Genomic DNA, 13,775 nt, shown 5'->3' on the forward strand with positions numbered 1-13,775 from the left:
ATGTAAGCCTTCGGATCACTCTTTCCTATATGAATGATGGTATGTTGACCTTAATGTTTCCGAGATCATCATCTAGTGAGCCTCCGGATCACTTTTTCCTATGAATGATGGTATTTTGACCTTAATGTTTCCGAGATCATCATCTTGCTTCCTACCATGTCTCCCATGGGTTGGCTTTCCTTGGTATGCAAAAATATCATCGACCCCCTATTCAAAATTATCTCCTTCAAATTCTACCCTATGCCATCCACGACCTCCTCATCCTTGTCCTCAGGTCCATGAAGTTCTTGCCTTGGATTCGGCCCCCCTTGTGATGTTTCTAACCTGTCCATACTTTGATCTAGGTGATCAAAATGAGCATTCCCCCTTTGAAGTTATTCCAAGATCACCATCATGTCGCTAGGTTCACCTCCACTTCCCATTGCTCGAGAGTCACCTTTGAACCCTACAGATTCTTCTTCATTAATTCTAAAGGAGTCATTTCCTCTTCTCATCTTTGAATTTGCCATGTTAGTATAAACAATGCAAAAATCCTTATCAAAATCATTCCCTCACATGTTTCACTCAAACAAGGTCTCGACAACCCTCTTTTAAACTCACCTCTCTTGCCTTTTTTTGCTATTCAAATAATTATCTCAAAGTTCTAATTAAAACATGTAGAAACAATAACTAGATCATAAGTATGCCTTAATTTAACTTATCAACAAAACATCAACTAAAACGAACAAATACCAAGTGAATTGACAAAACCTAGTCTCGGCCTAACTAATCCAAAATAAGGTCAAATATAAATGAAATTTTGGAATCAATAAATATTGGTCCCTAGTATAAAGAAACCAAAATCTAAGGATAAAATTTAGGAAAAAGATTCAAACAATGAACAAGAACAATTTTGAACAAAATGTGGAATAGTTGTTGGTTGTAGTTCTTGTAATTTAAGTCTTTGTGTTAACTCCTTTAACAATTTTAATCCAAAAAAAAAATTAGCACAAAATTCAAATTTCCAACAACAAAATTGAATTTCTAGCCACTCCAAATATCACAATTAAAATTTCCAGCTCAAACAAGTTCAAACTCCAAACTTTAACCAGAATAGGCCGTTTACAAACTTTTTTTTCGGCTTTTTGGCTTCTTCATTTTTTCTAAATTACTCATAGAATATAAACACAACTCCTGTAGCAAGAATCAACACCAAAAATTGCAATTCCAACATCAAAATATACCAAACCCAATCCTTCCTCAAATAATAACAAATTGCATAATTTTTAGATTTTTTATGCAATAGCTGGAAAAATTGACAGTAAACCAAATTAACAAGAACAATGATACAAAACAACCAACAAACTAGGAAGCAAAAATTCGGTAAGACAAGAAAAACCTAATTTGACTAGGAATGAGATTTTTTTCTTTTTAATATGTAGAATATTCAAACTTGATGCAACCTTAATCTAATGTCAAAATTGTAGGTTAACATAAAACAAATAAAGGAAATAAAATAAATCAAACCTGAACAAAATTTGGCTCTGATACCAAATGATACGTACCTAGGTCAACTTGCTCCTAAACTCATATTATATTAGCCTAGATCTTAATTATGTTCAGATTCTAATGTAAACCTTGACCCCTAATCAACTTGTGATTAGAAACCTTGATATATGATGAAGACACCACAATAGATGATGGATGTCCTATTGATAAGTCAAACTAAAACACTTAATAGAAATCAAGTGTTTTAGGTGTTCAAAGAGAACAAAAAGAATTATTTTCTACAAATATTTTTCTGTATTTTATTGAGAAAATAAGCCTTTAAATAGGTTTGAAAACACTAAATAAAATCCTAAACAATTAGGTCAAAACCAGCTATAGAGAATAGGAAACTAAGCTTGGCCAAATTTCACCTTCCTTTCCTAAACTAATTTGTATTAACAAATTCCTTTATTTTGAATTAGGAATTAATTAATTTACAATCAAAATAATAAAATTCTAACTTACCTAACTTGATTTGTCCAGCAAATAAACAAATAAAAACCAAAATAAAATATAGTTTCCTAAAATAAAAAGTCAATTTCTAGCTTGTAAAAGTCCAAATTAGCTCCAATGTGCTATTTAGGATGCCAAATAGGATTAATATTGATTCCCATATGTTTCCCTTGATTGAAATAAAGAGAAAATGCTTAATCATAAACTACAACAAAGTCAGTGGTTAAAAGGTGCATTTTTGGCCAAATGGAAGGTTTATGTGCGCAAGCCTCTTTTGTCAAGCTTTGCTTCTGCCTTGACATGATTCTATGGCCACTTGGTGATATCAATTGAATTCATGAAGTGATGAACCCATTCCTTTGCTACCCAGAGTCCACAAATGCACTAAAATAGCTATCCGAATCCATATTGGCCTCTACCACTTGGATGCTCAAAACAGGCTTTAAATCTTCGAGTACTGACATGCCCTTTTGAGAATTGATAACTCCTTGTATGAAGCCAGCAAGGTTTTCCTCAAATCTCTTGGCTTGTGCCCTAGTGATTGGCCCGATCTTCAACTGTATTGGATCAGCACCCCAACGAGTAGTCGATTGTGTGGGTATGAACGGATTCTCATCAATGGGTTCGGTTTCCCATGAGTCTAAGGGTTTTTCAGAGATTTTAGGGATGAAAATGGTATTTTTTTTAATTGTTTTTATGCTGGACATGGTTCCCCATGTATTTAGATAGTCATTGGTCACTAATAGGTAAAAATTAGAAAGTGGTTTGACCACTCGAATCGTATGATAGTTTCCCCCTCCTTGATTTGCTTTGTGAGGCCTTAAGATACTAAAGATCGTATGGGAGGATTTGGTATTTGGCATGACACCCATGCTTTTGTTTTATATGGATTATGTATATGAAATGATTATTTTTACTTATGGTTTATTTATTGAAATTATAATTACTCACTTTTTAAAGGATAATATCATACTAGATCCCTACACTATACAGATTGAATCAATTATGTCCAAAAACTAGTTTTTTGTAACAATTTAGTCCATAAACCCATTCAAACTGTGCACCATAAGGACAAAATTATCTGTCCATCCAATTTATTAAGAGAAGATGCACATGAAAGTCAAAGGGCCCTTTAGCAAGAGTTTGAGGTCAATTGTATCCATCATTGTCACACTCCAACTCCTTACAACTCTGCAACACTAATATATTCAAGGAGCTCCTCAAAGTATAGGACTGGAAGTTAGATTGCACTGCTTTGGAAGCTAACAATTTGGCAAATTCTATGGCTAAATTTTCTTTCAATTTACAAAAAAGATTTGTTCTTTGATGCCTGTCTCATAAGTAAGCTTCCTCAAGAGATCTTGAACATTTTGACAGCTATGGAGGAAAAGGCTGTGGCTACCTTGTAATCCCCACTCAGTGTTGTCTTGGTTGCTTAATGCAATTTTACAGTATAAAAAGGCCCTCTTCAAGATTTTTTATAGATTAGGAACTAATACTAATACTTTCTCTATTGGCATTTAAGAAAGATATCAGAGTAAGAGTTACAATTGTATCCTACATAACCTTCCTCCTGCAATTTTTCAAAAAGAGAGGAAAATAAAATAGAATAGAATTAATGCCTTTTTCTTGAAAAAAAAAAGGCTCGTTTCTTATGAAAAACCCATTTCTCATATATCATGGAAATGTATGAGACTAAATTTTCAATCAATCTATGTAAATGTAGGTTTTTCTTATACAAATAATTTGATATTTTGAATATAGAAGAGTTATGCCACTTCAAATACAATTTGCATTTAGCAAAATATTGTCAGATGAATGTTCTATAACATCCAATAGTCACCTTCTATTTCACAAATCTCGCTAAGAATTTCTTTTTCTTTTAATTTTTTTTTCCTTTTTGGACATCATATTTTCAAGATTGAGCTGCCTTTTATTCTTCTTCTAACTCTTTCTAATTTTTTCCTCCATCCTTCTGTTAATGATTAAGGTACAATTATGGAAAGGCCTTGCTACAGGACATAAGAACATCAATAGCATCTAGATCTATTGGATTCTCAACTAGTATAAACAATATTTTACTCATAACATAAAAACATCTGGTCAATTAAAAAACACAATATAACATTGAATAAGGACGATCATCAGGGTAAAGTTCATTGAATTTCAAATAAGATGGATTTTATTGATGTGAATAATGAGAACAGTATGGATGGATATTGAAGCTAACGACTTTCTAAACTTAGGTGGCATTGTACAGCTTCCAGGTTAAGGATAGGAGTGGAATCAAACTTTTTAGGATATATCACCACATCCTAATTCTGTAAAAGATCTTGAAGGGGGCATTGAATGTGTCATTGTTGTAGATTTTTTAGGAGATTTGAAGGAATGTGAAAACGATAGGTTCAAATGAACTTAGGTTCCAAGAACTCAGGTTCAAATGAACTTCAATGCACTTATTAAATTGGTCACGTGATTTTCACATGCACCTTTTGTTCACAATTGGATGGAATTTGATAGAATTTTAGTTTTATCCTTATAATGCATAGTTTTAATTAGTTTAAGGACTTAATTGTCACAAAAAATAGCTTAAAGACCTAACTAATAATCCATGTAGTTTATGGGCTTTGTGTTACATTATCTCTTTTTCTTTTGTTATGAGATATAAATTATGCTTCAATGGGGAAATACATTGGGTTTTGTGAAAGCTGTTTTACAAAAATGGGAGAATTTTCAAAATAGTAAAAGTGAGATTTAGAATGAGAGGTTTTGAAGCTTAATGACTACTTTCATATTATTATTTTATTTCATTCGTTCAATTTGTCTTACAATTTTATTATTAGCTTTCCTTTTAGGCTTCAGTTAATAGGTTATACATATCACATTTACGCATATCTTCGTTGTTCGTATATTATTCTGCTATTGTTGTATTGTTCCTTTCCTTTGACTTTGGTGATGGTATGGTTTCTTTCTTTTGTTGATTCTGATGTATAAATTATATTTAACATTTTTTATATTTTATATTTGTTCATTTGTATTCTTTAGATTACTTTGATGGATTAACCTAATATATATCACTCTTATATTATCTTTCTATCTTTTAGATATTGGGTTTGAGACCCGTGATGGTCATGTTAACGATTTTATGGGAATTCTATTAAAAATGTTTATGAAATTTTATATGTGTTGCTAGGTTATATCCAAATTATAAGGAGATTTCACTAGATTTTTTATATAGAATTCGGTAGAGCTTCTCAAGGTAGGACCTCTTTGAGTTTTTGAGAGGGACATCAAAGGCCGTCCTGCCAACTATCCTTGCCAAGTAGTTAAGATGAATTTGGCTATTTACATGCGCTTCTTACTTTAATTTGTACTATCTATGTCGCAAAAGTTTTCTCCTACCAAGATTCATCTTGGCATGTGTGTTAGATAAATGATTCGATGAGGCCAAACAAACATTGATGTGTTCTTTACGTGTGTTATATGCCAAGTAGTTAGGATTATATTATTTAATCAAAAATCCTAAGCCTTTAACAAATGCATTGCATCTTATGCTATGTAATGTTATAGTATATTTTTATATTATTTTGATATTACAAGATGTTTTATTTTTGGTGTTAGTGTTAAACCATACTCAATGGCACTCACCCTTGTATTCCCAATCTTTCTACAAGATTTTTAGTTCAGGACTAGTTAGGTGGATGAGTTTTGAAGTGACGTTCTGGACTGATGGTTGAAGATTAACTTGGATTTAGAGCTTTTTGTACTAATTCTTATGCATTTGGTTTTCACTTGTAATGGTTTTATTTTTGGATGTGTAAATATTCATGTTATATTGGAGATTTGAGATGGTGTTATATTATTTAGTTAAGTTGGAAAAGTAGACAGTTTAAGTATATAAGTCAAGACAAATTATTTGGTATGGTAAAAATGCTTAACACGTATCCAAATCAAAATTGCATACATGCTCGAATCCTACTAGTACTTTTTTTTTTCTTTTTTCTTTTTCTTTTTTTGATTCCTTTACTTGCAAATTTTTTTTCTATTTTTAAATATTTATTCAGTTTTTTTTTTCCGTAAAGAGATACTATTATTTAAAAATTTCATAGAGTTAATGTAATACTTAAAATTTCTGAATAAATTATCTTATGAAGGAAAATTATTATAAAAATATATATTTATCAATGATAAATGAAAATTGTACAAATATATATATAATTATATATTAGTTCTTTAATTCATTGTGCAAAATAAATTTTAATCTTTTTTATAATTTAAGAAAATATATTTTTCATATATGTCAATGTAGATTTTGCAAATATATATATACATATTTTTCTACATTTATATTTTAAAGTTTATGATTGTACAATGTTTAAATTATATAAAATAAACAATTTGTAACGAGAAACAAAAATTAAAACATCAGTGTGTAAAATGTATATGGATATTTCGTTGTTACCTGGTTCATATCTAAAATTTTTTAGTTTTGATTGTTTATGTAGATAATATAATTTTAACTAGTGATGATATTAAAGAACTAAAAAGGCTAAAAAAGAAGTTGGTAGCTGCTTTTAAGATCAAAGACTTAAGAACATCCAAATACTTTCTTGGAATATTGCTATGTACAAGGAAGGTACATTTGTCCAACAATGGAAATATGCTGTCGATTTACTTCACAAGACGGGTCTACTTAGCTACAAACCAGCTAACACTCCTATTGAACCTAACTTGAAGTTGCAAATTGCCAAGGCCGAGGAAGTGCAAAATTAAAAGTAGTATCAAAGGCTAGTCGGAAGACTAATTTACCTGTCTTGTATATGTTTTGACATAGCGTTTGCTATTAGTATGGTTAGTTAGTTTACGCATTCACCCAAACCAAAACACTTCAATGCAATTTATAGGATTCTAAGATACCTGAAAGCTGCTCCTGAGAAGGGTTTGATATTTAAGAAAAGTAGCCATCTTTACACTAATGCAGATTGGGCAAGAAGTGTTATTTACATATGATCAACTTCTAGCTATTGTATTTTTGTTTAAAGCAACCTTGTTACTTGGAGAAGCAAGAAACAAAGTGTTGTTGCTAAGAGCAGTGTTGAAGTGAAATTTAAAGTAGTTGGATATGGAATTTGTGAAGTTTTATGGACTAAAAGTTTATTAAAAGATTTGAAAATATCTAATTCTATACCTATGAAGATTTTTTATGATAACAAAATAGTGATCTCCATTGCCCATAATCCTGCCCTCCACGACGTAACAAAAACATGATAAGCATTTTATCAAAGAAAAGCAAGAAACTAGATTTATTTGCATGTCATACGTTCTTATAGTAGAACAAATTGCAAATGTGCTTATTAAAGGATTACCGAAGAAGCAGTTTGATGACTTAATTGGCAAGTTGGCAATGGAAAGTGTTGGAAAATAGGGATTTGGTTGTAATACACAAAGTATTAGGACATTTGATTAGTAGTATATAATATGATTTGGTCAATAATGTAAAATAAGAAAGTTAGCAATTAGTTAGGTATTGTAAGAACATTTTCTTGATTTGTTTTTTGGTTATAATCCCCTCTATAACAGGATCACCATGTAAAGCACTACAGATAAAGTCAATATACAGAATTCTTTACTTCTGAATTTCTCTTTTCAGTGTTTATACAACATTTACTTTAAAAAAAAATAAAAATAAAAAAAAGGCATACACTATCATCCTAGAAGAAAATAGGACCAAGTGCATTTTATATATCCCCGACCATGATGGGATAGGAGAATTTTTATCCTTCACTAGTGAATATTTGGGATATCAAAACGAGTCCTTAATATTGAGGGATAGCTCCACTAGATTTCATTTAATTTTTTTTTTCATTATTCTTTTCCTTTATCCGCCGTGTTTCGTTTTTCTTTTCCTTCTCTTCTTTATTTTTACCTTTCAGATTGTTTTGCTTTATTTTTTATTTTTATTTATGCGTTAACTTTTCTATTATCTTCTTTTATTCCTTTTTTTTTAAGGTTAATTACACTTTTGTACTGCTGATTTATAGAGTTTTTCAATTTTGACTTTCAGCTTTCAAAACTACCAAGTTAAGGCTTTAATTATTTAATTTATTATAAATTGGTCCAACCCTAACAAGCTGATACCATTTTGTATGGAAAATTGCTTCTATATATAATAAAATTTAGAGTAGTAGACCTATCATGGACCCAGGAAAGGGAAAAAAACATGATAGGTGCATGAAACTGTTATGAATTTGTTTGGTCAAATTGGAGATTGGACTAATATGTAACAAATTGAGAACAAAAGACCCTAAATCACTAATGTTGAAAGTTGAAGCCTAAATCATAAAATCTTGAAAGTTAAGGATACCAAAGTGCATTTAACATTGTTTTTTTTTTTTTCATTATATTTTCTTTCATTTTTTTCTTCTGTTTTTCTCTTCTTTTTCTCTTAAGCCTTTCATTTTCGAATGGAAATTTTTCCCTTTCTGTTTATCATTGTTTTTTTATTTCCTTGTTTTCTGTTGTATTTTAAGGTTTTTTATTTTTTTTAGCGATATAAGAACTATGAGTCGAAGTTCTTCTTATATATTGAATGAGGTTGGCTCAATTTATATTACTCACATCCACACTTGACAAAGCCAAAAAACAATGGTTGATATAATTAAAAATGAAACAAGGTTTGATGCTTTTGGTATATACTATGCTTGCTAAACAAACGATAGTTTATGATACATATTTTATTTTTCTTTTACATGTGCAGATGAAGATATAAAACTTTTTAATTAATATTTTTATAAAAAATTTAAATCATTTGTAGTTAACTATGATTTATCTAACAAGATAGTTAGATAAATAGATAATTATTTTAAATAGATAATTATTTATCTATTTATCTATCATTTGTAGGTAACTATGATTTAAATTATTTTAAAAACTTTGTAGTTAACTAGCCTATAACAAGAATGTTAAATAGATAATTAAATTTTGTAAAAAATATAATTAGCAAAGACTTATCTAATTGAAATCATTTTGCTTGAAGTCAAACCTTATGATAAAATAAATTTAAATTTATTTATTTATTATTTAATATAAAAAAGTAGCCCAACCCGATTAGGTTCGCTAACCAACAAAACACGTCAAGGAATTAGTTTGGTGCGTGTGCATAACTATTTTTTATTTTTAAAACAAATATAAAAACCACCTAAAAAATCACTTATATATATATATATATACATACAAATACAGGTATATCGTTGGTGTACAGTACACTTACAATAAACAGTTGGTTTTTCTTTTATAGACGAAAAATAAAAACTACATGCTTCTTTCTCTTTTCAATACTAAAGAAAAAAATAAAAAAATAATGTTTGGGCTATCAAATAAATCTAAAGCCGTAATCCAAAATCATATATAAAACCTTAACACAAGTATAAATCCATTGTCCTAACTACTCATTAATAAAACTGATAGATACTAGGGAGGTCGAAGAATTTTTCAACTCCATGGACAACTACTTGGCTATCATTGTATATATTCCACTTTATGATTCTTGAATAATTCAGTTTCACAAATTCCTCACTACTAGTAGTACTAGATGTTTCAGTAACCACAAGTTTAAACTCTGGATGGCAGGTAGCCAACTCAGATCCGTTAGTGAGATTTCCCAAATCAAAACTTTCTTTGTCAACCTTTGATGTCACAATTTGTGGTTTGAAACTGATGTATGCGTCGAAGTAGATGGCCTGGTCAACAGGAACAAATATGGTGATTTGCGCCTTTCTTCTGTCTTCTAGTTTGGATAAAATATTTAAACATGGCTTCAGATATTTGGGAAGTTCCTTCTTAAGAATTAAGGACATGGCTTTCATGTTATCGCCGACATCCCACAGGGCATCCGTGATTTTATCCACTTGATTCTGCATTGGCTCTCGCATGAAATACACCGAAATGTTCAATGAAAGATAGACAATAAGAAGAAGTAAAAAAGAACGAAAAGAACAAATATTTAAGAATTTGGAAGCCATTAGAGAAAGATCACATAAAGATATGCTAAGAGACAAGGCCGGCCTCAAATATACATACATATATATATATATATATATAATAATCAATATAATTTTATACTAGTTTAGAATTAGAGTCGCAGTTGAATTACAATTGGTAAACATATATATCTGATAAAACTTATCCATATATGTATATGTAGATAAATTTCAAAAATTTATTTTATATATGTATATATCAACCGGTCATCGAAATAAGGCTGCACATTCCCTAAATTGGAGATAGAGCATTCGTCCAATGAGATCATAACCTACATTATAGGATTGTTAAGCCCTCAATCCAATGATTGTCACCTCTTCAGTAATTCTGGGGTTCACATCCACGCAAAACTTGCCCTTATTAGTATTATAAAACAAGCTCTTTGCGTCCAAGTCAAGATCAGCACCATTAGCAAAATGAAGGGAAGCAATGGTATGCGCATTTGTTAATTGACTATTTACTGGCTCTGTCATGAAGTTACCATGGTAGCACAATTTTCTCGATTCATCAGTGGTTGAGTTCAGCCCCAAATCTTCCATGAAAGCAACTATTTTGATGCGAAGTTCTGTATACAAGCCGCTGACTAACCAACGACCTGATGTTCCAGTGTCCATCACTGCACTTTTGGACCACATACCATTAGGATTGATGTAGGTGTCGTTGTTTCCTACAGTTACGGATTGTAAAGAAAGATAGTAATGACCCGAATATTGTATATCTATAGAGGTAGTGGATCCTTCAAAATTTGCCTCCTCACCTAAGATCAATAGGTTATAACCATATTCTTTATCGGTTATATCTCCAATGCATAAGAAAATTTTGATCCAAAGGCCGATATGGTATAAGATCTGTTGGAAAGTCCAAAAATGCCGTTGAATTTGGAATCAGGAAGTGACTGGGAATCGCTACTACACCCAAATACCATACCAGACACAACGGTAATTTCTTCAGCGATTCCTTTCATGTATCGGTCTGAAGGTGAGTTGTTCAGTGTCAATCAGCCCACTGGACATTGATCCTCTAGCATAATTCCTTTTGTTGTGGAAGCATTGGCCGGTTGGGGAGCACTCTCCATTTGCTGAAATATCGATACAACGTTGATCATCACACTGAATAGATGTATAAGTTGATGAGTGAGACGGATCATATATTGCTCTGTTGATGGCCCGCCTACGAGACATTGCCTGCAACCAGCACAGTCAACCCAAAGAAGGTTGCTTCCTGTATCCATCACTGCGAATTGTTGGACGGGTGGTTGGCCAATTTGGAAGTTGATGAACAGTGGGGGTCCGGAATAATAATTTGTAGGCTCAAGCTTAGCTTTTGCTTCGGGCTGGAAATATTTTGGGACAATCGCATGATCACTGTGGATAAGTTGGATAACCAAGCCTTTTGGTTTGGGGACGTGAGTGCGACTGGCTGTGAAAGTAGTCAAAGTTGCCAAGAGGAGGAAAAAAAAAAAGCAAACATGAAGCCATTGATCCGGTAAATGTAGGACCACCTTTGATTTTTCTGCTGTTAAAGTTTTACTACTTGTATATTTGGATTTTAATTGCAAGGTATATAACGTTTGTTTGTTGGTTGAAAAAGATTAAAAGTATGAAATTTGTTGCTTCTCTTAGTTGAACAAGTCTAAAAGTATGAACTTCCACACAAATGTTACTCTTTGTTTAATTTTAAAAATAAACTAATAAGAAATTTGAACAAGTATATACGTACTGGAGCTAATCTGTTCCCAAAGCATGGTGATATTTGATGAAATAATTAAAACAATGATTGAAAAAATGAAGACGGAATTGAATAACTTTTTTATTAGTTGTTTGAACACACCTTGCATTGATTTACAATCTCACTACAAGAAATTCACCTTGTACCGACAAAACAATATTGTCAGCAAAACATAAAATTCGTCCGTAAATGTTCTACTAGCAAAAATAAATTCGTAGGCCATTTCATCATCTATGCCTCGTCTGCAATTGTATTTACTGACAAATTTTTTATTTTTGCCGGCTAAAACTTTTGCCAACAAAAGTTTAGTCTCTTGCCAAAGACTGTTCCCAAGGAATCTAAAATTGCCGGTAAAAGCTTTTAGCGACGAAATTATTTTGTCTGCAGTAACTAATTTGCTGTCAAATCTAATTCATTGGCAATGGTAGTTTTAGCGACAAAAAAAATTAGTCAGCAATAGTTAATTTGCTGCACAATAAGTTGAATAAATCTGCATTTTTGTTTAAGTGTAAGTGGTTTGACACAAATCCCACAAAAAAAAAAAAAGGGTGGAAATAGATTTTCGCTTACCAAGCATTAATAGTTGTCATCAATGGTATACTGCCGATCCTTATATTTTGGCTAGTCAAGCTCAGCAGGTTTTCTATGTTGATGATCCTAAATTAGGGATCAACTGGAAAGTTGTTCAAAAGGCACACCATAAAAACTTGTGGGATATTCTTGAGAAGATAGAGGAGGATGATGAAGTTGAAATATCATCGCTTGATGTATATTAAGAGGATAAGTCATCAGGTGTTGTATGGAGGGTTGACGATGAGTTAAATGAGCTGCATCTTCAACGAGTTGATGTTGAACCACACATAGTTGAATATGTTGAACCTAATTTTACAACATTCGATGATGATGACTTTATAGATGGTGGAAGTGATAATGAGATGAGTGATGATAATTGTGTATCTAACAATGAAGATGATGTACTAACGAATGAATACGATAGTGTTTGATTAATAAAATCACTTTAAAATGCATTCCTTGGAAATATTGAATTATTATATATATATACTTTCTATTTTTTGTGATAGAATATATTTGGGTTGTATATTGATAGATTAAAATTCATTTGTTGAAATATGGAATGAAATATTTATTTATTATTGTATTAATATGTTAACGTACATATATTAAATTAGATGCATAAGGTAAGACGTGGTCATTCTCGACTTCCTACCATGACCGTTGCTCTGGCCGTGGTCATGATCGTGGTTGTAGCAAGTCCATGGATATTAGTGTGGATCTTTTGAGTTCAATCATTCCGACACCAACCTTACGAGATTCGGGCTTATCGATTTCATCCCCTCCATCTGCTCCTGCTCCATTCGCTCCACCCCATCCATCTGCTCCTCCTACTCCATCCATTCCACCTGTTTCACCCATTACATCTCCTAGTATTCATGGTAGCACAAGTACACTATATTATATATTTAGTAATTGTTTCTAATTAGTTTTTCCTCAATCTATTTCATCTTCTTCCATTTTTATTGGAAAAAGAAAAGCTATCAATTATCTGTACTACAAACTTGACCATTAAACTCTATAACTTTGATAAAAAGAAGTAAAATTATTGCTGGTGATTTAGAGAAATGAATTAGAAAAAAAAAAAAAGAAAAAAGAAACCATAAGCCATTGAGAATCGATTGTTAAGTGACAGAAAATCATGTCAATTGGGAAAGTGAACTCGAGGCTTTGCCATTTGGGAGGCTAAAACTTTTCCATTCTACTAAGGTTTTGGTAGCAAGGCTGAAAACTACAGTATCATTTGGGAGCTGTCCAAATGAGCCATGATAGCATTAACTTTATGAAACAACCTTTTTTAAAATGAGATGGAGAGAAAGAGAGACAAAGAGGACAGGGCATGAAAAACTGCACCATCGCTATCCATTTTGGCATATAATTAATTGTTAAAAGCAAGACAAACTCAACATCAGTAGAAGTAGAACTAATCTTAATATGTATGTCATTCCCCAAGT

At 31.6% G+C, this 13,775-nt stretch overlaps 1 protein-coding gene across 1 annotated transcript; it reads right to left on the reverse strand.

Moving 5' to 3' along the window:
• Positions 1-10,307: 10,307 nt before the first annotated feature.
• On the reverse strand, positions 10,308-13,182 carry LOC132799966 (uncharacterized). The gene is made up of 2 exons (XM_060812705.1): positions 13,072-13,182; positions 10,308-10,868 (listed from the first exon to the last, which is right to left on the reverse strand). Exons 1-2 carry the CDS (start codon positions 13,180-13,182, stop codon positions 10,308-10,310), a joined length of 672 nt encoding a protein of 223 aa, XP_060668688.1.
• Positions 13,183-13,775: the final 593 nt, after the last annotated feature.

Source organism: Ziziphus jujuba, chromosome 1, assembly GCF_031755915.1.
Source record: "Ziziphus jujuba cultivar Dongzao chromosome 1, ASM3175591v1".
Taxonomy (NCBI): domain Eukaryota; kingdom Viridiplantae; phylum Streptophyta; class Magnoliopsida; order Rosales; family Rhamnaceae; genus Ziziphus; species Ziziphus jujuba.

Bases quoted from the DNA above. Each gene is read 5' to 3' on its own strand.
- LOC132799966 (XM_060812705.1), bottom strand. From the start codon at position 13,182: ATGGGTGAAACAGGTGGAATGGATGGAGTAGGAGGAGCAGATGGATGG. The intron at 10,869-13,071 runs GTTGGTGTCGGA...ACTTTCCAACAG, and splicing joins ATAAGCCCGAATCTCGTAAG to ATCTTATACCATATCGGCCT.